Source organism: Molossus molossus, unplaced genomic scaffold, assembly GCF_014108415.1.
Source record: "Molossus molossus isolate mMolMol1 unplaced genomic scaffold, mMolMol1.p scaffold_m16_p_2, whole genome shotgun sequence".
Classification (NCBI taxonomy): Eukaryota; Metazoa; Chordata; class Mammalia; order Chiroptera; family Molossidae; genus Molossus; species Molossus molossus.
The window spans coordinates 1843588-1870373 of NW_023425355.1; the positions used below are offsets into that span (position 1 = coordinate 1843588).

Sequence of the window (26786 nt, forward strand, 5' to 3'; positions counted from 1 at the left end):
TACAAGGGAGCTCCTGTAAAAACTGTCAACTGATTTCTCAACAGAAACTTTGCAGCCAGAAGACACTGGCACAAAATATTCAGTGATGAAAAGACAGTGATCCAAGATGTCCGCAGAGTAGGTGGATGTTACACTCACCTCCTCCCAGAACCAAACTGGAATCACAACTAAAATATAGAACAATCAACCTGAATGACCAACTGCAGACTAGCTGAACCAAAGTCTGATAACCAAGGATTTGCAGAAGCCAGTGAGATGGGTAGGAAGCGCAGAGATGTGAAGAGGGCTGGCCCCGCCTCCTCAGGCAGCAGCTGGGATTCAGGATGGATATCTCAGCTGCAAAGGCTCTCTGAGGAGCACGGGGTCACTGGGAACATAGCCAAAGAAACCCCAAACACTAACTCAAAAGGATATATATGCAGCCCTATGCTCACTGCAGTGTTATTTACAACAGCCAAGATCTGGAAGCAGCCCAAGTGCCCATCAGTAGATGAGTGGATAAAAAAGCTGTCAACTACTTGGCCATGGGGGGGGGGGGGGGAGGAAATCTTACCTTTTGCAACAGCGTAGATGGACCTAGAGCTTATGTAAGTGAAATAAGCCAGTCAGAGAAAAGCAAATACCATATGATTTCACTTATATGTGGAATCTAATGAACGAAATAAACTAACAAACAAAACAGAAACAAACTCACAGATACAGAGAATAGACTGATGGCTGTCAGAGGAGAGCAGGATTGGGGTGCTGGGTGAAATAGGTGAAAAGATTAAGAAGAAAAAAAAATTCTCGGCCTGGCCAGTGTGGCTCAGTGGTTGAGCGTTGACCGATGCACCAAGAGGTCGCCAGTTCGATTCCCGGTCAGGGCACATGCTCAGGTTGTGGGCCCGACCCCCAGTGGGGGACATGCAGGAGGCGGCCAATGTTCTCTCTCATCGATGTTTCAGTCTCTCCCTCTCCCTTCCTGTCTCTCTAAAATCAATAAAGAAAAAAAATTAAAAAAAAATACTCAAAGACACAGACATCAGTATGGTGATTACCAGAAAGAGGTGGGAGAATGTAGAAGAGGGTACAGGGGTTATAAATAGTGATGGAAGGAGACTTGACTTTGGGTGGTGAACACACAATACAATACACAGATGATGTATTATAGAATTGTACGCTTGAAACCAATCATATGCCAACAAATTGGATAACCTGGAAGAAATGGATAAATTCCTAGAAACATACAATCTTCCAAGGGTGAAGCCGGAAGAAACAGAAAATCTGAACACACCAATAACTACTAACAAAATCAAGTCAGTAATAAAAAAAACTCCCAACAAACAAAACTATGGACCAGATGACTTTGGATGTACATTTTACTAAACATTTCTCTTTAATTTTTTAAAATGTATACATTTTATTTTTTAAAATATATTTTATTGATTTTCAGGGAGAGAGTTAGGGAAAGGGAGAGAGAGACAGAAACATCAATGACAGAGAAACATTGGTTGGCTGCCTCCTGCACGCTCCCTACTGCGGACCAATGAATTGCGGGCTCAATTCTGGTCAAGGGCATGTACCTCGGTTGCAGTTCGTCCACAGCCTTGGTCGGGGTCGCATAGGACGCAGCCAGTCAATGTGGCTGTTTCATATCGATGTTTCTCTCTCCCTCCCTCCTACTCTATCTGAGGATAAACAGAAAAATACCCCCAGGTGAGGATTAAAAAAAAGAAAAGATAAAAATATTATGATCATGTCAATAGATGCAAAATGGGAATAGAGTGAACATACCTCAACATAGCAAAGGCCATATATGACAAAACCACGGTAGCATTATACTTAATGGTGAAAAGCTAAAACCTTTTTCTTTAAGATCAAGACAAGGATGCCCAGTTTCATCACTTTTACTCAATATAGTACTGGAAGTCCTAGCCATAGCAGTCAAAAAATAAAAAGTAAATAAAGTCATCTGAATTGGAAAGGAAGAAATAAAACTGTCATGATTTTCAGAGGACATAATCCTATATAGAGAGATCCCTAAAGAATCCACCAAAAAACTATTAGAATTGATAAATGAATTCAGTAAAGTAGCAGAATATAAAATTAATATTCAGAAATTGGTTGCACTTTCATACACCAATAACAAACAATCAGAAGGAGAAATTAAGAAGACAATTCCACTTACAATTGCATCAAAAAGAATAAAATACCTAGGAATAAATTTAACCTAGGAGGTAAAAAAACCTATACTCAGAAAATTATGTTATTGAAGAAAGATATGAAAGACGACACAAATAATTTGAAGCATATACTATTGCTCATGGATAGAAAGAATTAACATTATTAAAATGTCCATACTTCTCAAAGTATCCTAGAGTCAATGTAATCCCTATGAAAATACCAAAGACATGTTTCACAGAAATAGAATACATCATTTAAAATTTTTTATGGAACCACAAAAGACCCCAAATAACCAAAGCAATCTTGACAAGGAACAAAGTTGGAGGTATCATGCTATCTAATATCAAACTATACTACAAAGCTATATAGGCAATCAAAAGAGCATGGTATGGGCATAAAAATAGACACATAGGTCAATGAAACAGAATAGAGAGCCCAGAAATAAGCCCATGCCTATATGGTCAATTAATGTTTAACAAAGGAGGCAAGAATAAACAATAAGGTAAAGAAAGTCTCTTTTTAAATGGTGTTGGAAGAACTGGACAGATACATGCAAAAAAATGAAACTAGACCACTTTCTTACACAAGGCACAAGAATAAACTCAAAATGCATTAAATACTTCAATGTAAGTTCCAAACCAATAAAACTCCTAGAGGAAAACATATGCAGTAAACGCTTTGACATTGCTCTTAGCAATATTTTTTTAATACATTTTTTTCCCTTTATTGATTTGAGAGAGAGAGAGACGAAGGGAGAGGGAGAGAGAGAGAAACATCAATGAGCGAGAACATCAATTGGCTGCCTCCTGCATGTCCCCCATTGGGGAGCGGGCCCACAACCTGGGCATGTATCCTGACCAGGAATCGAACTGGCAACCTCTTGGTGCATTGGTCAACACTCAACTACTGAGCCACACCAGCCAGGCCTTTTAACAATATTTTTAATATGTCTCCTTGGGCAAGGGAAACAAAGGAAAAAATAAACAAATGGAACCACATCAAACTAAAAGCTTTTGCATAGAGAAGGAAACCATCTACAAACAAAAAGACAACCTACTGAATGAGAGAAGATATTTGCCAATGATACATCCAATAAGAACTTAACATCTAAAATATGTAAGGAGCTCGCCCTAGCCGGTTTGGCTCAGCGGTTAGAGCGTCAGCCTGCGGTCCAGAGAGACCCGGGTTCGGTTCCCGCTAAGGGCATGTACCTCGGTTGCAGTTTGTCCTCGGCCCTGGTTAGGTCGTGCGGGTGGCAGCCACTCGATGTGTCTCTTTCATGTCGATGTTTCTCTCTCTGTCTCTCTCTCCCTCTCACTCTAACTGAACAAAACAAAACAAAAAAAAATGTCCTCAGGTGAGGATTAAAATATGTAAGGAGCTCATACAACTTAACACCAAAAAAACAAGCAATCCAATTGAAAAATGGGCAAAGGACTTGAACAGACATTTCTCCAAAGAGAACATACAAATGGCCAACAAACATACAAGAAGATGCTCAACATCACTAATCAATTGGGGAAATGCCAATTAAAACCACAATGAGATATCACCTCACACCTGTCAGAATGGCTATTATCAATAAATCAACAAACAACAAGTGTTGGCAAGGATGTGGAGAAATGGGACCCTCGTGCACTGTTGGTGGGATTACTAACTGGTGCACAGTCATTATAAAAAAACAGTGTGGAGGTTCCTCAAAAAATTTAAAATAGAACTACCATATGACTCAGCAATTCCACTTCTAGGTATTTATCAGAAGAAATCTAAAACACTAACTTAAAAATATCTATGTATCCCTATGTTCACCACAGCATAATTTATAATAGCCAAGATAAGGAAGCAGCCCAAGGGTCCATCAATAGACGATTAGATAAAGATGCCTTACATATCTAAGATGGAATACTACTCAGCCATTAAAAAGAAACGAAATCTTACCATTTGCGACAACATTGCTAGACCTAGAGGGTATTATTATGCTAAGTAAAATAAATCAGACAGAAAAAGACAAGAATTAGCCCTGGCTGGTTTGGCTGAGTGGTTAGAGCATCGGCCCACATATCAGAGAGGCCCGGGTTCGGTTCCTGCTAAGGGCATGTACCTTGGTTGCAGTTTGTCCCCAGCCCTGATTGGGGTTGTGTGGGTGGCAACCACTCAATGTGTCTCTCTCACATCAATGTTTCTCTCTCTCTTCCCCCCCTCTCCCTCCCATTCTATCTGAAGATAAATACAAGACTCTCCTCAGGTGACGATGAAAAAAGAAAGAAAAAGACAAGAATCACATGATTTCACTTACATGTGGAACCTAAAGAATAAAATAAAGAAACAAACTCATAGATACAGAGAAAAAAATCGATGGTCACCAGATCGGAGGGAGGTTCGGGGAATGGGTGAAAAAGTTGTGAAAGGAGTTTAGTAGTACAAATTCCCAGTTACAAAAACAGCCTAGAGGTGTAAAGTATAGCACAGGAAATACAGTCAATATTGTAGTAACTACGTAGGATGTCAGATGAGTACTAAACTTATTGGGGTAATCACTTTGTAAGGTATATAAACGTCTAATTACTATGCTGTACACCTGAAATAATATAACATAGCATGTCAACTGTACCTGGAAAGTAAATTATTTTTTTAAAAAAGAATAAATGAGCACAGTTGCTCATGAATGGGGTGGGAGGCAGCCTCAATAAGACAACCTGTATACAGAATCTTTATCAGTCTCTAGATATTAATAACGAATCTACATATACTCACATTTGCCCACATCTGCAAAGTAGAAGGGTCAATTTTATATAACTGATTGAAGTTACAATACACAATGGCATCTTCTGGTAAGCCGTACTGAGAACGTGTGGTTACAATAATGGTACGGGGAACCTCCTCTCCAGTGGCAGCCTTATTATTGATCTAGAACGAGAAAAAGAATATGATGATTATTTTTAAAGTTAACGTAGTCCGATATTTTTTAATCAGTGAAGAATCCTTAACGTGCAAAATGGTATAGCCATTAAGAGTTATGTCACTGAAGTATAAGAGAAAGTATTCATGACATATTAAATTAAAAAGAAAAAAGTTATACCAATATGACCCAATAATCCCACTTCTGGGTATTTATCTAAAGAAATCTGAGGATAAAGACAGGAACAAGCCTGGTGGTATGGCTCGGTGGTTGAGCGTCGACCCACGTACCAAGAGGTCGCTGGTTCGATTACAGGTCAGGGCACATGCCCAGGTTGTGGGCCCGATCCCCAGTGGGGAACATATAGGAGGCGGCCAATCGATGTTCTCTCTCATTGATGTTTCTCTCTCTCTCTCTCCCCCTTCTTCTTTCTCTAAAATCAATAAAGGAACAAGATTAAAAAAAAAAGACAGGAACAAATTCTTGGAGGAGCTCTGAACTGAAGGTCTTAAAGAGGAGTAAGAATTAGCTAGGGAGAGGAGAGTCAGTTACAGAACCAAGTTCATCACTGTTAAAGAGTAAAGCCACCGCAGGAAATAACAAGATCTGAACACAGTAGACTCTCACTAGTAGAAGAACCTGCTGGTTGAATTGAGATTTTAAAATCAGACAAACTTATATAAGATGCCAATTTCCACTGATCTCATTTCCTCGTCTATAAAACGGGGATAAGTACGCTTACCTGCTAGAGTTACTATGAGATTTCAAGGAGATGAATGTATACCTGGTGGTACACATCACGCTCTATTATTCTCTTCTCACCTGGGTAGTTGCCAGTCCATTGCTAATACTGAATCCGTTAATTGTTATCTGAATTTGGCCTCTGTTAATCATTTCAATAACGGCTTCTGCAATCGTATTCATAGGAATAACCGGCATGTTCAGAGCGGTATTACTGCTGTCTGCATTGTCTCCTCCATCAGGACATTTCATCTTTAAGATAAACGGCACAAAACGCATCGTTAGGGAAAAGATCCCAGCTGCAGGTAACTTTATTTCAATGACAACACTGCCCAGGTTCTGACCTTGACAATTTTCACATCTGGTAAACTATCAAGAAATGCTTTGAGGTCGATGCCGTTCAGAACAATCCGATTGTCGTAAATGTGCCCGTTGGACTTAAAATCGATGACTGCTTTTTTCTAATCGGGAAAAGAAAAAGTTGCAGACGTGTCTTTTAGGATACATACATAGGGACAACAGCAAGAAAATAAATGACTGCAGTTCCTTGCGACTCTCCCACGGCACTTTTCTTCTACCTACCTTCAGATGAGGAAACATATTAGCGTGATCACCAATAAAGAAAGTATGAGGCATATACGCCAGTTTCTCAGAATACTGCTCAGCAACTTCAGCTGGTGAGGTTTCCTGATCGGTGATGATATAATCCATGAAAAGCGCCCCACTAGTTCCAGGGTATCCCAGCCACATTGCCTAAGGAGAAAAAAAAAAAGACCAAACACTGAATAAGAACCTTCATCCAAGGGGTCCAAAATTAAATAAGTAAACAAACAGAGGACTGACTTCGTTAGCCAACTACAATCAAATAATATTTTAGACTAATGCAACTGCTAAATTGGTTTTCCAATTTACAAGACAAGGAACAGCAATTTATGCCCAACTATGGAATGCATGTCTCTGTATACATGTACTGTGGGCACTGCGTTCTACACTCCGAATTCTGTCCCTGTGCATTTCAAGAACTGCACCTTTTCCCCTTAAGTCAGCCACGCCCGCTCTATTGTTTCCAATGCCAGGTAACCAGAGGGGGAAAAAAGCACATTACTTGTCTTTTTAGCCAAATAAACATTGTGAGCAATTATAAATTCCTTTACCTGAATAGGAGCTGGCCTGAGAGCAAAGAGTTCATTTCGAGCCCCCTTGGTATAACCATTCATATTCACAAGGATGTGTATACCATCCTGATGGATCCGATCAGCTGCTTTTCCGTTGCATGGAATCTATGGGATAAAAAATAAGAACTCACTATGCATAATCTTAAACAAATTATTAGCTTCAATGGCATGAAACAGAATTCAGATTCCCAGATACACAAGTGGCAAGAACACAAATTATGTTAACGCAGGGGGAAATATGGTTACGTGCCAGTAAAATGGGCCCAAAGCATGACAGAAACAGAACATATCTGACCCTTGAACAATCTGGGTTTAAACAGTGCCGGTATCTTCCAATAAATATACTGGAAAAATTTTTGGAGAAATGCGACAACTTGAAAAAACTCACAGACGAATCACATGGCCTAGAACTACTGAAAACAATTTAGAAAAAGTTATGCTGTGAATGCAGAAAATATATCTAGATACGAACTAGCCTCTTTTATCATTTACGACCATAAAAATGTACAAAAATACATTATCAAAAGTTAAAAGCGATCCAAACTTTCACACTTAGACTGCACATGACTGCGTCTGCAGTTGAGAGAGATGTAAATGAACATAAAGATGTGGTATTATGTCACAACTGCAGGAAATTCACCACAGTACAGCTGGTACCACTGGAGTCAATGCATGGCCACTTCTTGTTGCTACTGCGGTGAGCTCAACTGTTGTGAGTGTCTGCTGACAACGCCGCGTGATGCTAACCGTCTGCGAGTGGTTCATCACTCCGGCAAACTGCGCGGCACTCAAAAGCGATCTCTCACGGTTCTCGCGTCCTTTTCGTGGTGTTTAGTGCAACACCGTTATCCTTGCATAACACATGGGACCCACTGAAAGTGCCTCTAGTGATGCTGAAAGTGCTCCCAAGAAGCAGAGAGAAGCCGTGACCCTCCGAGAGAACGCTGAATTGCTTGGCATGCACCGCCGCAGACTGAGGTCTGCAGCCATGGCTGGCTGCCTTTCAAGCTAAACGAATCCAGCTGCAAGAACCATTGGAGGAGGAAAGGGAACTCACGAAGCATCTCTGCAGCTACGCCAGCAGGCTCAAAACCCTTGCACTTTTATGAAAATGCGGCTTTGATGTGGGCGCCAAGCTGCCGTAAAAAAGGCAGGCCTGTGCACTCTAATGTGACTCGAGAAAGAGCCGTCATTTTATGACAACTTCAAGCAAAAGGAAGGGGAAGGATCTAAAGGTGAAGAATGTCATGCTAGCAAAGGATGGGTTGATAATTTTAGAAAAAGGTTTGGCTTTAAAATGTCAAGACAATGGGAAAAGTAGGTTCCGTCAACCAAGAGGCAGCAGACAAGTTCCCAGACGCCATTAAAATCATTGAGGAGAAAGGCTATCTGCCCGAACAGGTTGGTTTGTTGTTGTTTTTTTAAATATATTTTTAAATTGATTTTAGAGAGAAAGGAGAGAGAGAAACATTGATGAGAGAGAAACGCCCCTACTGGGGATCAAGTCCACAACCCAGGCATGTGCCCTGACCAGGAACTGAACCGGTGACCTCTCGGTGCGTGGAGTGATGCTCAGCCACTGAGCCACACTGGCCAGGGCCTGAACAGGTTTTTAATGCAGATGAAAGCACCTATTCTGGGGGAAAGGCCACAAATGACATTTATTAGGAAGAGAAGTGAGCACCAGGGTTTTAAGGCAGGAAGGGACAAGGCAAACTCTGCTTCGTGCAAAAGCCGTCATGTGTGATCAGGACTACCCTCGGCTAACCCCCGACCCTCACCTCCCCCCAGCCTCAAAGGGAAAAGATAAACACCAGCTGCCAGTCTTTTGGTTCTACAACAAGACCTGGACAATGAGAATCCTAAGTACCTTGCCAGCATGGTGTTAAACCCCATGAGTTCAACACCAAAGGGGTCAAAATGGACTGCTTGCCCCCAAACATGTCTCTGATTCAGCCTCTAAATCAGGGGGTCATAAGGACTCCGAAGGCTCATTGCACATGGTCCTCTACGGGAAGATCTGTCAGCTGTATTCAAGAGAACCCCGACTGAGAGAACATCGTGCGGGTCTGGACCACCCCACAGAGGACACCGGTAGAGCAAGAGCCAGGAAAGCCATCGAGCCGGAATCAATCGATCCCTGCTGGAGAAAACTGTCCAGAAGCAGCGCATGATTTCACAGGATTCACGACAGTCAAGAAGGAAATCGTGGAAGAGACTGGATCTGGCAAGAAGGTGAGGGGCTGAAGGGCGGAGATACGGATCTCAGAGAGGTTAGGCAGCTAACAGGCACCGCACCAGAGGAATGAACAAAAGCTGACTTGCTGGAGATGCGCGCTTCCGAAGCAGAGCCCGACAGTGAGGGAGACGTAGAAGCAGCGCCCCAAACAAACGGCCATCAGGCGATCTGCGGAAGCCTTCCAGTTATTCAAGACTGCTTTGCACTTCTCTGACAACATGAGCCCTTCTATGATACGGGCACTAAAACGAAAGCAAACAGTGGAAGAAGGGTTGGGTACCACGTAAAACATTTTGAGGGAAATGAAAAAGCAAAACCTGCAGGCAGAAATCACAAATGTATTTCTGAAAAATTACGAGTATGCCTGCCTCGCCTCCCACCCCCCACCCCTTCCGCCGGGGAGAGCAAAATCAGCCCATCCTCTTCCTCCCCCCCCACCCCCCGCCTGCTCCACGTGAACATGAGGATGAAGGTCTTTATGATGATCCATTTGCACTTAATGAACAGTAAATGATCTTGCTGTACAGTTAATGATGGCAAGAACTGCATGAAGCATTTCTGTGTCGTCGCCTACATATTCATCAGCGCGCAGAGTATGGTCTGCAAGACTCAGCTGGGAGTGGACAGCCTGTCCATAAATAGGCATAAGGTGAGGACTCTTTAATATTAAATTAAGAATGGATTAGTTTACTTACTTTTTTATAACTTTGCCTTCAAAGAATTACATTACTGTACAGTATGCCTATCAGCCTATAATTACAGGTAAGTGGTTTTTTAAAAAGTAGCAATGTCTCCAATACTCCGTTCTGAATATGACTGTAAACTGCATGCCACCAACATTTTATAACAGCTCACCATGAGTGTATAGGCTAGGCTACCATAAAGCAATCGTGCTGCTGCCGTTCGTTACCAATGCATGAATCGTATACCTGTAAATAAATGTATTTCTTTTTCACATCATCTTTTCATTTTTTGATGTCTAGTGTTAGGAACACATGTAAGTGTTCTGCCTCACGCAAAACAATACTGATGTAGGTTCCGACAGACAGATGATTCATCTTGTAAACAGACAACGTTAAGGTATTGATAAATACAGTTCAGGGTTATACATGTATTTTCCCTCCATCATGGCTTCCTTATCATCTTCTTTGCTCTAGCTTACTTTACTGAAAGAATACAGTCTATAGTACATATGACATACAAAACGTGTTCATTGACTGCTTATGTTTTTAATAAGGCTTCCAGTCAACAGTAGGCTATTAGTAGTTACGTTTTGGGGGAGTCAAAAGTTACACGTGAGTTTTCAACTGCATGAGGGTCAGCACCCCCAACCCCTGCATTGTTCAAGGGTCATCTGTACAGAGGAAAGAGTGCTGACTTCTAGCCTGAATGCGTGGTTAACAAGACTTCGTAGAGGGCCTAGTATCTGAAACGGCCCTTCAAAGATGAAGAGGAGTTGAGGGAGCTGGACAGAGTATAATCGGGATAGAGAACAAGATGAATCAAGAACCAGAGAGAAGTGTACGGCAGGTTTAAACGTGGCAAACAGATCCCTTCCATTTGGTACAGGATATACATGAGGGGGATGGCGGGTAACAAGTATCGGCAAACAAGGCTGTGAAGGCCATGCTGAAGAGTTCAGACCTCAGTCGACAAGCAGTGAGTCTCTGAAGGTCTCAGAGGTGGAGGGCGGTATGATTCTCGGACACAGAGTCCAACCCTACATCAAAAATGGTCAGGTAGCCCTGGCCAGTGTTGCTAAATAGTTAGAGCATCAGCCTATGCACCAAAGGGTTGCGGGTTCGATTCCCAGTCAAGGGCACGGACCTGGGTTGCAGGTTCTATCCCCAGCCCTCATTAGGGTGCATGTAGGAGGCAACCAATAGATGTGTCCCTCTCACATTGATGTTTCCCCCCGCCAACCCTCCCTTCCTTCCACTTTCTCAAAAAAGCAATGGAAAAAAATATCCTCAGATGATTTTTAAAAAGTATAGTCAGGCATACTTCCAAAGCAACAGCTATCTTGCAAAAGATGTTGGTACATATTATGTATTAAATAACAAATCTAACAACCCTCCTGCTAAGACTTTTAAGACTCAAATATGAATTACCAGACATACTAGATACTGCATATCACTGTCAGTCACCAAGTGGCCAATGAAGTAACAAAAAATAACTCTAGCCCTGGCCGGTTTTGCTCAGCGGTTAGAGCGTCGGCCTGCGGTCCTGAGAGACCCGGGTTCGGTTCCCGCTAAGGGCACGTACCTTGGTTGCAGTTTGTCCCCGGCCCTGGTCGGTTGTGCGGGTGGCAGCCACTCGATGTGTCCCTTTCACATCGATGTTTCTCTCTCTCTCTCTGTTCCTCTCTCTCCCTCCCACTCTACCTGAACAAAAAATGGAAAAATGTCCTCGGGTGAGGATTAAAAAAACAAAAAACTCTAGTCCACACCCTCGGTAAGTTAATTCCCTCACAGGTTTCAATCTTAATCTTAATAAAACTTATGCTCCTAGAGGAAACAACAATAAAGCAAGTATAGAAATAAAGAGCAAAGGCCAAGGCCCATGGAAACAGATGAACCATTTTTAAATGACCTATTCATTCTTCCAAGCTATTCTGTTCAATTTATTCAGTATATTAAGTATCTACTGTCCCAAGTGCTCAATGCCCAGGAAAATTTTTTTGTTTGTTTGTTTGATCCTCACCCGAGGACCTTTTTCCATTTCTTGTTCAGACAGAATGGGAGGGAAAGAGAGAGAAACATCAACGTAAAAGGGACACATTGAGTGGCTGTCACCCGCATGACCCATCCAGGGCCGGGGACAAACTGCAACCGAGGTACGTGCCCTTAGCGGGAACCGAACCCGGGTCTCTCTGGACCTCAGACTGACGTTCTAACCACTGAGCAAAACCAGCCAGGGCCCCAGGAAAGTTTTATGTCCAAGCAAAAGTACACCACGTTTCTATTTCACTTGCAACCTCGGCCAAACCTCTGCAGATTGCAAACATAAACGATCAAGGAGATAAGATCAAAGCAAGTGCCCATAGGTAGTAGCTGAGGTTAAATACCTGTCGTGAAAAACACTACATGCCAACAGTTTAATTCACTACTTGCTCAAAAGGAAAAGTTGGAAGCGTGAGCATTTCACCTACCTGGGAAAGATCAATGAAGTGATTGGCTTCTGCCATGACCTTCACTCGGAAGTTCGTGCCATCATCTGGGCTCAGGGCATAGCAGAACACCTGAAAGGCAGCGCACGGTCCATTCAATAACCCTCTCTCAACTCTTTCCGACAGACACTGCACTTAACACCTAATGGTGGCGATCAATCCGCCACTGTGGACTTGCTTGGTTTGCTTTATAAACAGATAGTGACTCTGGGGCAACACTAATCTTACCTCGAATTTATCAGGATTGTGCATGCCTGGGATGGACTGCATGAGGTGGGAAGTAGGATGGTTCCCAAAGTCAGAACTCACATATCCTACACGCAGTCGACCATCACTGAGCTTCAGATCCTTCGGATGTTCATATGGTGGCTTATGAAGGACATTGATCTACCAACGGAATCCAATGCTTGTTAGAAATTTTCATCGGGAAAGAATGACTACAGACAGACCACCAAACCTGCACCTCACTCCTGCTGGGAACGGTTTGCCCACAATGCCTCTCGTCATTCACACACACACAGCCAGTTCAGTGCGCCCTTAGCAGTTTAGGCGTTCGCCTGTCCCCTCAGAAACAGCCCGAGCAAAGCTAAAACTTGTAGGAAGAAGGCAGTGTAGACAGAGCATGACAAACCCTGCATTTTAGAAAACTCCATAGGGAAGCGTTTAAACAAAGCACAGAATTACACTTAGGAGTCCAATATATTCCACCAAGCAGAGTCCCACCCCTGGTCAAGTATACAGTGCTCTAAATCTCAAAAAGGAGTACAAAATAGCAACCCTTTATTGAACGTCATGGCCTTTTCTTTTAATTTGTACTGAGTTATTCGGGTGACACCGTTGAATAAAATTATACAAGCTTCGGGTGCGCAATTCTACACCATCTGTATATGGTGCTGCGTGTTCAACACCCCAAGTCAAGGCTCCCTCCATCACCATTTATCCCCCCTTCACCCTCTTGTACCTCCCTCCCTCTGGCAAGCACCACACTGTTGTCTATGTCTGAGTTCGGGTTTGCTTTTTTTGTTTGTTTCTTTTTTTTTTTGCTTAATTCCTTCACCTACTTCACCCCCCAGCCCCTTCCCCTCTGACAGCTGTTAGTCTGTTCTCTGTATCTATGAGCCCGTTTCTGTTTGCTTGTTTATTTTGTTCATTGGATGGACCTGGAATGTATTATGCTCCATGAAATAATCCAGCCAGAGAAAGACAAACACTGTAGCATTTCATTCACATGCGGACTCTAATGAACATTATGGTTTTCAAATGAAAGGAAAACCATCGGTCTATTGTTAGCATTTCATTTGAGAATTCCGCCTTCTGGAATGGACGGGGTTCGAACTGAAGCAGGACACAAGGCAAGGGGCTTCTGGGATGGCTGACCAAGTTTCATCTCTCGACTTAGCTGGTGTTCGCCTTACGGCAACTCACCAGGCTACACTTGTGACTCATAGTTTCTGAGCGCGTTTGACTTGACAACAGCAAGATGGAAGGAAAAGACTCGCACCTTGTCCAAGCAGAGGTTCCCATGCCTCTCAGCAATGGCCTTCCTAAAGCCATGCGAGAGAGGGTACAGCATACTGTGATGTGGGTGCACGGAGGGCAACCTGTTCTTCTCTAACTGGTCAGCCACAATGCTGACCAGCTTCTTCATTCGCTCGTCATAGTCTGTCCAATCACAGACAATCTAGAGGAGGCAAAAGAAAGAAGTTATACAGAAAAGCCTATTGCAAGATTCAACATTTTCTGTGTCTCTGGCCTAAAACAATGCCAGTCAAATAACCTATTAAAAACAAACACTGTCTCGCCCTGGCCAGTTTTGCTCAGTGGTTAGAGCGTCAGCCTGTGATGCAAAGAGACCTGGGTTCGGTTCCGGTCAAGGGCAGGTACCATGGTTGAGGTTCAATCCCCGGCCCTGGTCGGGTCATGCGGGAGGCAACCAATCGATGTGTCTCTCTCATATTGATGTTTCTCTCCTTCCCTCCCTCTCTCTCTGTAAATCAATGGAAAAATATCCTTGGGCCCTGGCCGGTTTGGCTCAGCGGTTAGAGCGTCGGCCTGTGGTCCGGAGAGACCCGGGTTCGGTTCCCACTAAGAGCACGTACCTTGGCTGCAGTTTGTCCCCGGCCCTGGTTGGGTCATGTGGGTGGCAACCACTCGATGTGTCGCTTTCACGTCGATGTTTCTCTCTCTCTCTCTCCCTCTCACTCTAGCTGAACAAAATATCGATAAATGTCCTCGGGTGAGGATAAAAAAAAAAAAAAGAAAAAGAAAAATATCCTTGGGTAAGGATTAAAAAAAAACCCACCACTGTCTCTAGGCAGGCTTTGATTAATATGGCACATGACCATACAGAAGTGATTACAACACCGAAAACCCACGACTGGCATGCGACTGTTTACCTGCAGGCAATGAGCCAAGTTGCAGTAAGCATCAGGAAAATCAGGTTTAAGTTTCAGAGCAGTGCGGTAAGAGGCTATTGCTTCCGGAATGTTCCCCGAATCCTGGAAACAGAGAGAGCGGAATGGCTAAGTGCCTCCCTGACACCGACGCGAGGAGCTAGGGTGCGCACGTTCCGCCGAGCAGGGGCACCTTGTGAATGGAAGCCAGGTTGCTGTGGGCGTCTGCGAACGCAGGGTTGATCTGAATGGCTCGGGTGTAGCACTGCAAGGCGCCCTGCACGTCCTGCATCTCCTTCAGCGTGTTTCCCATGTTCGAGTAGGCATCGGCGAAGGTGGGGCTGATCCTAGAGGGGAGGACACAGCTTTCACTCATCGGGCACACAAACCTTCAACCCCTGTACCGTGAATTCAGTCTGCTGCTATCCCGGGTCATTTTAGCGCACACCACACGCCAAACATTTAAAAATGTAGACGAGAAAGACAAAAAGAACGCTGTGAGTCTCTTACCGAATAGCCTCCTTGTAATGCATGAGAGCTTCCTGCAGTTTCCCCTGCTGCTGCAGGACACTGGCTAAATTTGAATGGGCAGCGGCAAACTCGGGGAAGACCTATAAAGAGTCAAGAAAATTGAGGCTCAAAAAAACTGCTACAGCCCTGGCCAGTTTGGCTCGGTCCTGGTCAAGGGCACGTTCCTCGGTTGCGGTTTGTCCCCGGCCATGGTCGGGGTCGTGCGGGAGGCAACCAGTCGATGTGACCCTCTCATGTCGATGTTTCTCTCTCTCTCTCTCTCCCCCCTTTCTCTCCCTCCCACTCTGTCTGAAGATAAATGGAAAAATATCCTCGGATGAGGATTAAAAAAAAAAAAGCCCTGGCCGGTTTGGTTCAGCGGTTAGAGGGTCGGCCTGCGGTCCTGAGAGACCCGGGTTCGGTTCCCGCTAAGGGCAAGTACCTCGGTTGCAGTTTGTCCCCGGCCCTGGTCGGTTGTGCGGGTGGCAGCCGCTCGATGTGTTCCTTTCGCGTCGATGTTTCTCTCTCTCTCTCTGTTCCTCTCTCTCCCTCCCACTCTACCTGAACAAAAAATGGAAAAATGTCCTCGGGTGAGGATAAAAAAAAAAAAAAAAAAAAAACCTGCTACAACAGCGATGACTTACCAGACAATCTTTGTTCAGGTACCATTACATCCCTGCACTTGTCTCCACCTTCTCCAAGCCTAGGCCCTCTGCAAAGCCACGTAGCTCAAAGTCTGCCTCTTCCTTTATTTTTTACCTCTCCTTGTTCCAAAACATAATGAGGTAGACCTTTCTGCATCTTAGTTTATGCTGATCCCTGCAGCATCTCTCTCTTCTGAAATCCCTCTCTCCCAAACTCCTAGCACACCTACCAGCCACTGTCACAGGCCACCAGGCACAGGAATCATATAGGTAACTTCTCTTGAAGTGTAGCTTACTGTTCGCTTTTTGGGGGCAGATCTCATCTACCCATACAATAACAAATTCAATATGGGGATTTCCTTAAATGTCCCACAGGACCTCACTCATCCCTTAGGTATTCAATTACTGGTTCAATGAATGATTCAACCACCATTTTTACAAAAGTAGTGGTTAACGTAGCAAACTTAATTGCCCTCCCTCTACTGTCACACAGACAAAATACCCAGCCACACCACCCTCAACGTACTTCTAATGCTTTGCGATACAAGCGAACTGCCTCTTCAATGTTTCCCTGTTCTCGTTTGATATTGGCTAAGTTGTTCAGCGAGTCTGCATGGGTGGGACACAGCCGGAGAGCTGTATTATAACAATCTTCTGCTTCAGCAACCTAGAAAACAAAGCACACTATTCAGAACCTACACAGAGGAACCCCAGAACCACCACTGCTATTACTCTAGCAACTGATTAGTTAAGCTTAATGGCTGGTAAGAGTCCAGAAAATAAATATTTTTGCTTTTCTTCCTCTCAACCAAAACTCTGGCCCTGGCCGGTTTGGCTCAGAGATCAGAGTGTTGGCCCGTGAACCAAAGGTAACAGGTTCAATTCCCGGTCAATGGCATGTACCTGGGTTACAGGTTTGGTCCCAAGCCCCAGTCGGGGTCATGTGGGAGGCACCCAATGAATGTGTCTCACATTGATGTTTCTCCCCCTCCCCCCACTCTATCTAAAAATCAATGGAAAAAATATCTTCAGGTGAGGATTAAGAAAAAAAACTCCAAAGGAAAATAATTTACCACCTAAATACTTAATACAATATGTATTAAAAAGACAGTTTAAATTACACCATGTAACAAAGTAGACGGAATAAAAATCCTTACACTGCCCTTCTCTTTGAGAGCATTGGCTAGGTTGCAGTAAGCATCGGGGAAGTGTGGTTGCAGTTCAATAGCTCGCCTGTAGGTGTCTATTGCCAGATCTATGAGGCCTTGCTCATAGTATACACAAGCCAGGTTGCCGTGTACCACTGCATGATTTGGACTCAAGCTTAGGGCACGAAGGTAAGCCGCCACAGCTCTATAAACAAACACACACACACACACACACAAAATGTGACTTTTAATGGATACTTTTGTACAATTAATCCATGCTATACCATACCTAAGTGTATCAATTAATTATAGTTATAATGAATTCATGCTATACTATAGTTAACCTCAAATCAAAACTGCATCTTTATAAAATATATTTTTATACTGAAATGTATTCTATTCCCACATGAGAAATAGGCTTTCCTTGGACAACCACCAACAAAGTTCCAAATCAGAATTTACTTAGCTTTCTGAATTAGACCAAAGGAATAAGTTAGCCTAAAAGATAACCATTTCAACATCTTTACAATAAATAAAATTTCAAATGAACTCCAAAGTGAGGATAATGGCTTTTGTGGAAAGCCAACAATGAAGTCAGGCAACAATACCTATGAATGAAAGATAACAAGCAGACCTGGTCAGGAAAAAGCAACATCCTAGAAATGGAAATTTATTTCAAGGGACCTCTGCCGTAATTTCAGTCTAAACTCCCAACTGTCAATACAACAAAGACTCAAGAAAATGATCAAATAGAACATTCTCTCACCTGTCAAAAATCCGTGCCTCTTTCAAGACATTGCCTAAATTAATATAAGCATCCAAAAAATTGGGATCCAATGTGACAGCCTGAAAGTTACAAGATAGTTACTTAGAGCAAGTTAGGATTTCAGATTAACTTCCCAATTAAAACTTTTTATTGAAATCCTTCTAGACCTCCAGTTACATTTCCTAATGCATTAAAACATTTGTTTCACTTTTAAAACCCAATTATTTTAGTGCCTATTCATTACTCACTATTCACAATCTCAATGTTGTCAAAATAACTTCTCATGCAATATGTCCTGAAGGGAACACTTTTAAATTGAGTCTACTCCAATTTCATTGAGCTGAATACTTCTAATGGTTCGCCTTATTTTATTAATGATTAATCAGTCTAATTCTTCTAAAAATAATGGCAGGAAGAAGCAGCAAACTCTAACTGAAAAAGAAAATATATATCTCAGTAACTCCAACTGTATACTCTGTAAGACCTCAGCAAGCTATGTAATTAGAGTTGTATATGGAGTAAGATACATTACTTCAAGAAGAAACTAATGCCCTGGCCGGTTTGGCTCAGCAGTTAGAGCGTCAACCTGTGATCCAGAGAGACCCGGGTTCGGTTCCCACTAAGGGCACGTACCTCGGTTGCGGTTTGTGCCCGGCCCTGGTTGGGTCGTGTGAGAGGCAGCCACTCGATGTGTCCCTTTCACGTTGATGTTTCTCTCTCTCTTTCTCTTCCTCTTTCTCCCTTCCACTCTGTCTGAACAAAAAATGGAAAAATGTCCTCAGGTGAGGATAAAAAAAATAAAAGAAACTAACCAATAAATGGTTTCATCCAGATAGTTCTGAAGTTGCCTTAAAATATGACAGATATGTCCGGCTGGTGTGGCCCAGTAGTTGAACGTCAACCCATGCACCAAGAGGTCACTGGTTCGATTCCCAGTCAGGACACATGCCCAGGTGGTGGGCCTAATCCCCAGTGCGGGGTATGCAGGAGGTGGCCCATCGATGTTCTTTCTCATCAATGTTTCTATCTCTCTCTCCTTCCCTCTCTCTAAAATCAACAAAGAAAGAAAACAAATATGCCAGCTGGATCTAGAGCAATGATTCTCAACCCTGGCAGTGTATTAAGAATTCACCTCCTAAAAGGTGCCTGGCTTCATCACAAGCCAGTTAAATCAGACCCTCTGAAGACGGGGCCAAGACATCCATATCTTACAAGTTCCTCGTGTGCAACCAAGGTAGGCAATCACTGAGCAAGAGAGGTATGGTAACTGCAAACCTTAACTGAAACACTGAAAAGGTAAAGGTAGTATTAACTGTGAATACATTGACGATTCATACAGAACACTTCCTTTTCCCTTAGATGCCAACTCTAGAGTGGAGACAGTGTGATGCACTTAACTTAGATTGTCTATAGTGATAGATGTCCACCCCCAAAACTTTTACGTTTTATTATGAAAAATGCCAAACATGCCCTGGCAGGTTTGGCTCAGCGGTTAGAGCGTCGGCCTGCGGTCCTGAGAGACCCGGGTTCGGTTCCCGCTAAGGGCACGTACCTCGGTTGCAGTTTGTCCCCGGCCCTGGTCGGTTGTGCGGGTGGCAGCCACTCGATGTGTCCCTTTCACATCGATGTTTCGCTCTCTCTCTCTCTCTCTCTCTCTGTTCCTCTCTCTCCCTCCCACTCTACCTGAACAAAAAATGGAAAAATGTCCTCGGGTGAGGATTAAAAAAAAAAAGAAAAATGCCAAACATATGCAAAAGCAGAGGAATATAACAAACCCCCAGGTCTCCATTATCCAGCTTCAACAATTAATCATGTCCAATCTTTTTTATTGATTTGGGAGGCGGGGGAGAAACGTCTATTTGTCATTGCACTTATTGATGCACTCATTGGTTGCTTCTCGTATGTGCCCTGACCGGGGATCAAACCCACAACCTTGGTGTATTGAGGTAATGCTCTAACCAACTGAGCTCTCAGGCCAGGGCTAATCATGTTCAATCTTATTTATTATTTAGTCTCTATTTCAACCTAACTCCTTTTCTTCCCAGATCACTTTGAAGCTAACCCAGACATATCGGTCCATCTGAAAATATTTCAAAATGCATCTCAGGGACTAGATGGCACACTTTTTCCTCCCAACATAACCATACCCTCAAGACTGACAGCAATTCTTTAATATCAAATATCCATTCAGTAGCACAATTCCTTATCACCGCTGATTCAGGATCCAAATCAGACCCATAGAATTTGTCAACATGAGTTCATCGTTTCTTTTCATCTTTTGAATGAAAGGTTTAATTTAAACCTCCATTTTTATTCCTGTAATTGGGTGAAGAAATCAGATCACTGTCCTCTAGCTTCCCATGGGTTGGATTTTGCTGACTGCATCCCTACAGTGCCTTTTAACATGTTCCCCTGTGCTATGTATTTCCTGTAATTTGGAAGTTAGAACTACAAGCTTAATCAGATTTGGGCTCTTTTCTCTTTTTGCAAGGCTACTTCCCTGGTGCAATTGTTTACTTCTATCACAAGGTACATCATCTCTGACTGTCTCTTCTTGCCACTGATAAATCCTAAATCTATTAATGGTGACACTCAGATTCTATCATTACTTCTTCATTAGCGGGAATACTTCTAGAAAGAGAAATCCCCCCCTATCAACTACTGGGTTAACCTGAGGTTCAGTTCATATAAGGGAGGGAATATGCTTTATTCTTCCCTTTTCCACCAGTTTTCAAAATGAGTTGCTCCTTATCTTCTAGAGGTGACCAATGAATTTCTTCTGAGTATAATGATGAATTCATGGATTAAAATGTATCTGAAGAGTTTCAAAATATTTCAGTTATTTTTCCTACTGCTACTCAAGTCTCATCTTGGGCCAGTGGAGTGCAGTTGCCTCCTGAGTCTTTTTTGACATAATCAAAGTACCTAAGCGTCCTTGCTTTCTGGTATGACAAGGCACTCCGGACTAATTCCGCACGCTCCGGCCCTCGAGCTGAGTCAGCCTTTTCACCCCGAAGGCCTGCTTCTTTACAGTAAAGCTGCCTGGGTTTTTTTCTAGGAATTTTTTTATTACTAAAATATATTTTCAATGCAAAACTGGAAACTACCATATCATACACCATCCAGCAAATGCTATAATACTGTTAGGAAACAAAGATATTATCTGACTGCTTAAGTAGAGGTGTATGATTTCGTTCTAGTAAAAACACCTTGCATGCACGAGCACTTCGTAAATACCAATTATTCATTTAATGACTAACCTTTTCAAAGTGATGAATTGCAAGCCAAATTTCCCCTTGTGCATTGAAAACACAGCCAAGATTACTCCAAGCTACTGCAAAGTTCGGTTGCGTCTCAATTGCTTTCAAATAACATGCCTTAGGAGGGGTTAATGAAAGAAGAAGATGGGAGGGGAAGGAGGTAAAGGGAAAGGGGAAAATTTGTAAAGGGAAAAAAAAAGATTGGGGGGGGGGAAGAAGGTGATATCATTATTCCTTCTCTGACCAGCCAAAAGTGACCCTGCAGCATAGGCTCGCTCGCGCCAAAACTAATGCGCTGCCACAGCTGGCTGCTCCTGCGCCTGCGCCTGCGCCACCAGAACCCAAGTGCAAACCACCATGTTCAGTTCTGCGAACCAGTGAGCAACCCTTCCACCAGGACGATCGGTGAAGTCGCCCTAAGGCTGTGCTAGACTTCTCTGATCCGAACACCTAAGGGCTCTGTGTGTTTTCCAGGGATATCTCGAGGGTGCCCTTTAAGTAAGACCCAGTCCCACCCCCCACCCCCCGTTTCCCAAAGTGTGTTCTCTGAGGTGTGAGTGGGTATCATGGCAAACAGGACTTCAGGACCAAATCAATTAGAAAACCAGCGTTCTTCCCTGCAGGACTTCCCTAAGCCTTTGACGGGGTGGACAGGGCTCCCTGATCTCAGCTGACCGTGGGCCTCTCCTTCCACTGGGCATTTTCTTGTATGAGAAACTGTAAAACACATTTGGGGAAATGCTGCTCGGAACAATGCTGGGCCTCACTACCATCAAAACCGTGCCACCCAGGAGCGATGCCCCCAGCTCTCCCCAGGGGGCCTGAAGCTGAAACCTCGTATGACCGGATTGCACCTAGGTTGAGGTCCCTGTAATGCGAGCGCAAACATCGCTGGCGCCACCTAACAGCATCGCGCTGCGCAATCGCTGCGAAGTGCTGCGCTCCATGGAACACCCCTAGACGCAGCAAACGGCCAACCAGATCCATTAATCTACTAGACAGGCCCGGGGAGAATATCTGTTTAATGCGATTAGTTGGACTTGAGGCATGTTAAAACCCAATTTTATCCAAAAAGGCTACGGAATAGGACTGAGGGAGCCAGTCAATCAGATTACTCATCTAGTCAACCGTTCACAGGGGCTCATTCGCACGCACTGCGCGTTAACGCTGCGCAGCCTTTGCGCTACTGCAGGGTCACAGCGCATCATCAGAAGAGCAGAACGCTGCAATCCAAACAAAGAAGAAAAAAGGAAAAAATGAACAACGAGAAGAGTTAGAAGCTTTTACTAGTAAATTATCTAATAGTTTTTAATATCAATTAACTTTTACTTATCTTTGACAGAATTGTGGCTATAGTTTAAAACATTCTCTTACATAACTTTGCTTGTAAATAAAATTATTTTAAGCTGTTTCTGAAGCCACAAGACAGAAGATTCAGGCATGGAGGCAAATGGTTTTGCTGTGGCAGTTACAAACCCGTTACCATATTTCTCATCATGTGACTTTTCGGTGCGTTCCTTGCTGGAAGAGGAGGAGGTGTGTGTCTGCCCTAGATCCAGGCCTCGAGCTCCCTTCAGCGAGGCACCTTACGCATGGGATAGGAGGTTTCACCCACCTGAAACCTTCTAAATACAATATCAATGGTGAAAAACCAAAAACAAGAGAGAAAATAAAAACAAGATCATTAGTAAAAGTTCAACAAAGCAATCGAAATTCTTTGGATGTCTATTACATATGGGAATGAGGACAGTCTCAAGTCTGTAACATGGGAAACATGCAGAAGGGAGAGGGTTAATCAGGGCTATTGCATACAGCAGGGAGTTGGGCTGGAAGAAAGGCTCTTCATTTTCTACAAAGACAACTTAAATTTGCTTCCATCTGCTGGGAATATGCTGGCTTGAATTTTCAAATGCACTGATTACAAAAGAAATACATTGCATTTCACTCAGAGGATTTTCTTGTTCACTAGTTCTCACAAAAACAGAATGACATTTTTCAAACTAGGTGTCTCCAGAGCTCTGAAATAAAGAAGTCAGCAACCTAAGGCAGGCGCAGTGTCTCAGCCTAGACCGATCTCTAAAGCCGCAGTGAAGTGCAATCCATGTTAGCTGTCCGCTTGGTGGGGTGACAATTAATGGGAGCTGATCAATATTTGTTCGGTGAATTACCAATTGGATTTATCAGCTGTGATTGAAATCAATTACAATTCATTAGCTGGAAACCTACGTAAGGTTAATCCAAAGTGTCCGCAGAATTTATGAGCTATGCACTTAAAACTTGTGCCTTTGAACATGAGATGGTGCTAAAAAGCCTTCTCCCTCCCTGGATGAAGCAAACAGACAGCTACGCTGCGCATACACTCCACGCATTAGCATGCGCGTGGGGCTCAGAGCAACAGGTGGGAGTTTCAGAAGCATTCTGGTTTCTCCCCACTCCTCACCCCTGCAGCGCGGTTGCGTAAGGTGGCTTGTAACAAGACAATTTCATTGATAAATTTAATTGAAAACGATACCAAATGCTTGAATAACCCAACCTGGTGTTCAAATTCAGTATTTGGAAACAGAATGCTAAAAGCCACCTTTCCACTTGGGCAAGTTTTCTTTCGATCAGTCCATTTCCCAAACAAACCAGCTTTGTCCTGACTTTTTTTTTTTTTTTTTTTTTTTTTTAAGGAGGCAGGGTGGGGAAGAGTAAAAGAAGGAAGTAAGAAGAAAAGAAGGTAGATGACTAGGATTGGAAAAGAGGAAACGGGAACTTGGAGGAAGGAGTGGGACAGGAAGGGGCAGGATGTTCCAATTATTAATTTGCAATCGTTTTAACAGCCTTTCTTCCACTGTAAAAGGGTGAGGCAGATGAAGGGAGGAAGGTTAAATAAGAGTTTAAATGCCAGTATTACAGGGTAACATTTGGATGAAGTTCTTCTCCACTTACAAGCCACAAAGGACTTAGAAGAGCAGCACTTTCAATGGCACCTGCATCATAAGGAGTCTTGAGCCAAATCACAGGCGCTCTGCTTGTCACCAGCAGGCAAGCCTCAGATTTGAAGGAATGTTATTTATTCCCACAAAAGAGCATGTCGGAGCCCAATGTTATAAAGATGATCTAGCTCAGCAGAAAGGCTCCAAGATGTTCAGGTTCTTGCTTTACCCCCAGATTTAGAACAGATGTGCCAAAGCCTGGCCCTGCTCTAGTCTGAGGCGATTCGTGCCGTCAGTTTTCCAGTTTCTTAGGACTGTTTTGTGAAGACAGCTCAATGAAGAGTTGAAGACTTGGCAAAAGGTACAGGTTTTCATAACACTGATGTTTAAATGTGTTCTATCAAACACCTACCTTGGCTTCTTCCAAGCGACCCAGGGCTTTAAGCAGGTTCCCCAGGTCACTGCGAACACAGTACAAATCCTAGAAACCCAGAGATACCGTCGTTAATTATACTTTCTCCACCAAAAATGTCTCCAAATAACTCTTATGTATCTAGCTTCCTGTCAATTTCTTGTCACCTAAAGCTACTGCTTGACAGATGTTAAGAAGAGAACCACAATCCCCCATCCTCAACTGCTAATTCCAAGAAGTTCCCAAAACTCATTTGATGATCGAGCCTCACCTGAACTGGCACAAAGTCACACCTTTGCTGCAGAAATACGCTTTACTAGGTGTCCGGACCCACCTAGGAGTTTTATATACGCTATTATCATCTTTCTAGAACCCTAAAAATTCTGAACTTTGAAATGCATTTGATCCCACGTTTCAGATAAAGGACTACGAGCCTTATTACAGCTTCTCCTCTCCTCAAATGTCAGCCACGTTTTTAAAAAAAATCAAATGTTTGTTCAACTATTTTGTTCAGTTATAAGGAATCACTCCTGTATCAAGGGCCAAAAATTTTCCGTAGTCAAAGGAGTATTTATAAAAAAAAAAAAAAAAGATTATTTATAAGATGTATAAACTGGTTGTTAGACTGATGAACCTCAAAGGGAGGGAGGGTGGATGAGATAAACCAAAGCATTTCTATGCATATATGCATAACCAGTGGACACTGACAGTGGTGTGGGGGAGGCAGGAGGGGGTGGAAGTGGGGAGGAGGGGGTCAAGGGGGAAAAAGGGGGGGACATCTGTAATACATTCAACAAGAGACATGAGTTTTAAAAAAAGTACTTAGCCATGATTCGCTGTCAGCAAGCCTATCCCTAGGCTGCCAGGCATATTTAGAAACCTTGACTTCATTGCACTGCTCCAAAGGTCACTATCCAACTGCAGTGTCACTCCTGGCACCTGGCGCCACATCACTCATTAGTACTAAGTGCCATCAGAGCTGAGTGGGTGAATATTGAAAAGCAGTTGACTCTGCTTTTTATTAGCAGCACAACTGTAGTCCATTCACCAGTATGAAAAGACACACCATCAGAACAGTGAGTTAAAATTCATCTATGTCCTTGTTTGCCTCTGTCAGTCAAATCTATCAGTCAACAAGCAGGGACAATGGCAATAGGGAGTCAGTCGGCTTATCATTCCAAACCGCCCCATGGGTGGAAGAGCCTCAAATGAAGTCCTAGAAAGTGAAATTTTGTCAACTGCACCCAAGTATCGTCACATAGACTATTCTATGTGCAAGTGGATTACAATCAGGTGATTCATTTAACTGATAAACACCTTTTGGGATTATCATCATCCATCAGGTGAACCACATCAGCCAGCAAAGAATCGCTTGCTACAGAACACCCAACACCCTTACAGCTGAACATACTGAGTCAGTCCCATGACCTACCCTATCTGTCTGTCCATCAAGCAATGACTCGCGTTTGGGGAGAGAATGGTTGTCTCCAGTGACCTGAAGCACAATAGGCCGAGACTAGTTCTCAAAACATTATACGTATCACTGATCATTTTACAGACTTATCCTCCCCTAACGAATCTAAGCACTTTTTTATCCTCATCCCAAGAAGGTGTTTTTGATTTTAGAGGGGGAGACAGAGAGAGAGAGAGAGAGAGAGAGAGAGAGAGAGAGAGAGAAACATCAATCAGTTGCCTCCCACATGCGCTCTGACTGGGAATCAAACCCGTAACTTGTTGGTGTACAGGATGATGCTCCAACCAACTGAGCCGCCTGGCCATGGCACTCAGCACTTTTTAACCCTATTTATACTCTCAGAAGTAATGAATTCTCTAACTCCCTATCTACTTTGTATGATTTCCCCCCTAAACTTTAAAACCATGAGTGAACAATCTAACCTGTTCATACCAGCTCCTACTACACCTGATTATTGTGGTTATACACAGCTTTGAACTTTTACCAATTCCTGTCTTTTCTAATCCATAATAATCAGAAGTCTTGCAATAATTCTGTAACGATGACCCTAATGGGCTGTACAGCCTAGCCAACTGCTGCATAATTTTACCCTCTAGTTTCTATAAACTCATGGATAACTGCCATCCAAGTCTTGACAGTGTATCTATATTTAATTATATCATCTAGGTCCATTACAGCATACTAAATCAAGTTAACACAAGGACCATAGTTAAAAATAGATTATCTTCAAGATCACTATAAGATAATAAGGCAACCTGGCCAGTGTGGGTCAGCGGTTAGAGTGTCGGCCCCCACACTAAAGGGTCTCAGGTTCGATCCCCAGCACCGGTCAGGGCGCGTGCGAGAGACAACCAATTGATGTGTCTCTCACACTG

The 26786-nt window shown here is 43.2% G+C and overlaps 1 protein-coding gene across 5 annotated transcripts in view; it reads right to left on the reverse strand.

Annotated features, from left to right (window-relative positions):
• Nucleotides 1-26786, reverse strand: part of OGT (O-linked N-acetylglucosamine (GlcNAc) transferase) — a 49673-nt gene that overhangs the window by 12609 nt on the left and 10278 nt on the right. For 3 of the 5 annotated variants that reach the window (XM_036271709.1, XM_036271711.1, XM_036271710.1), the window contains exons 4-19: nt 24438-24506; nt 21108-21224; nt 17848-17927; nt 17091-17286; nt 16460-16600; nt 15290-15390; nt 14973-15126; nt 14783-14884; nt 13888-14067; nt 12615-12773; nt 12369-12458; nt 6958-7083; nt 6386-6556; nt 6148-6264; nt 5885-6055; nt 4918-5070 (exon numbers count right to left, since the gene is read on the reverse strand). In XM_036271709.1, coding sequence (XP_036127602.1) covers nt 4918-5070; nt 5885-6055; nt 6148-6264; nt 6386-6556; nt 6958-7083; nt 12369-12458; nt 12615-12773; nt 13888-14067; nt 14783-14884; nt 14973-15126; nt 15290-15390; nt 16460-16600; nt 17091-17286; nt 17848-17927; nt 21108-21224; nt 24438-24506 — 2127 coding nt within the window. The other 2 variants (XM_036271712.1, XM_036271713.1) reach the window with 2 other exon arrangements.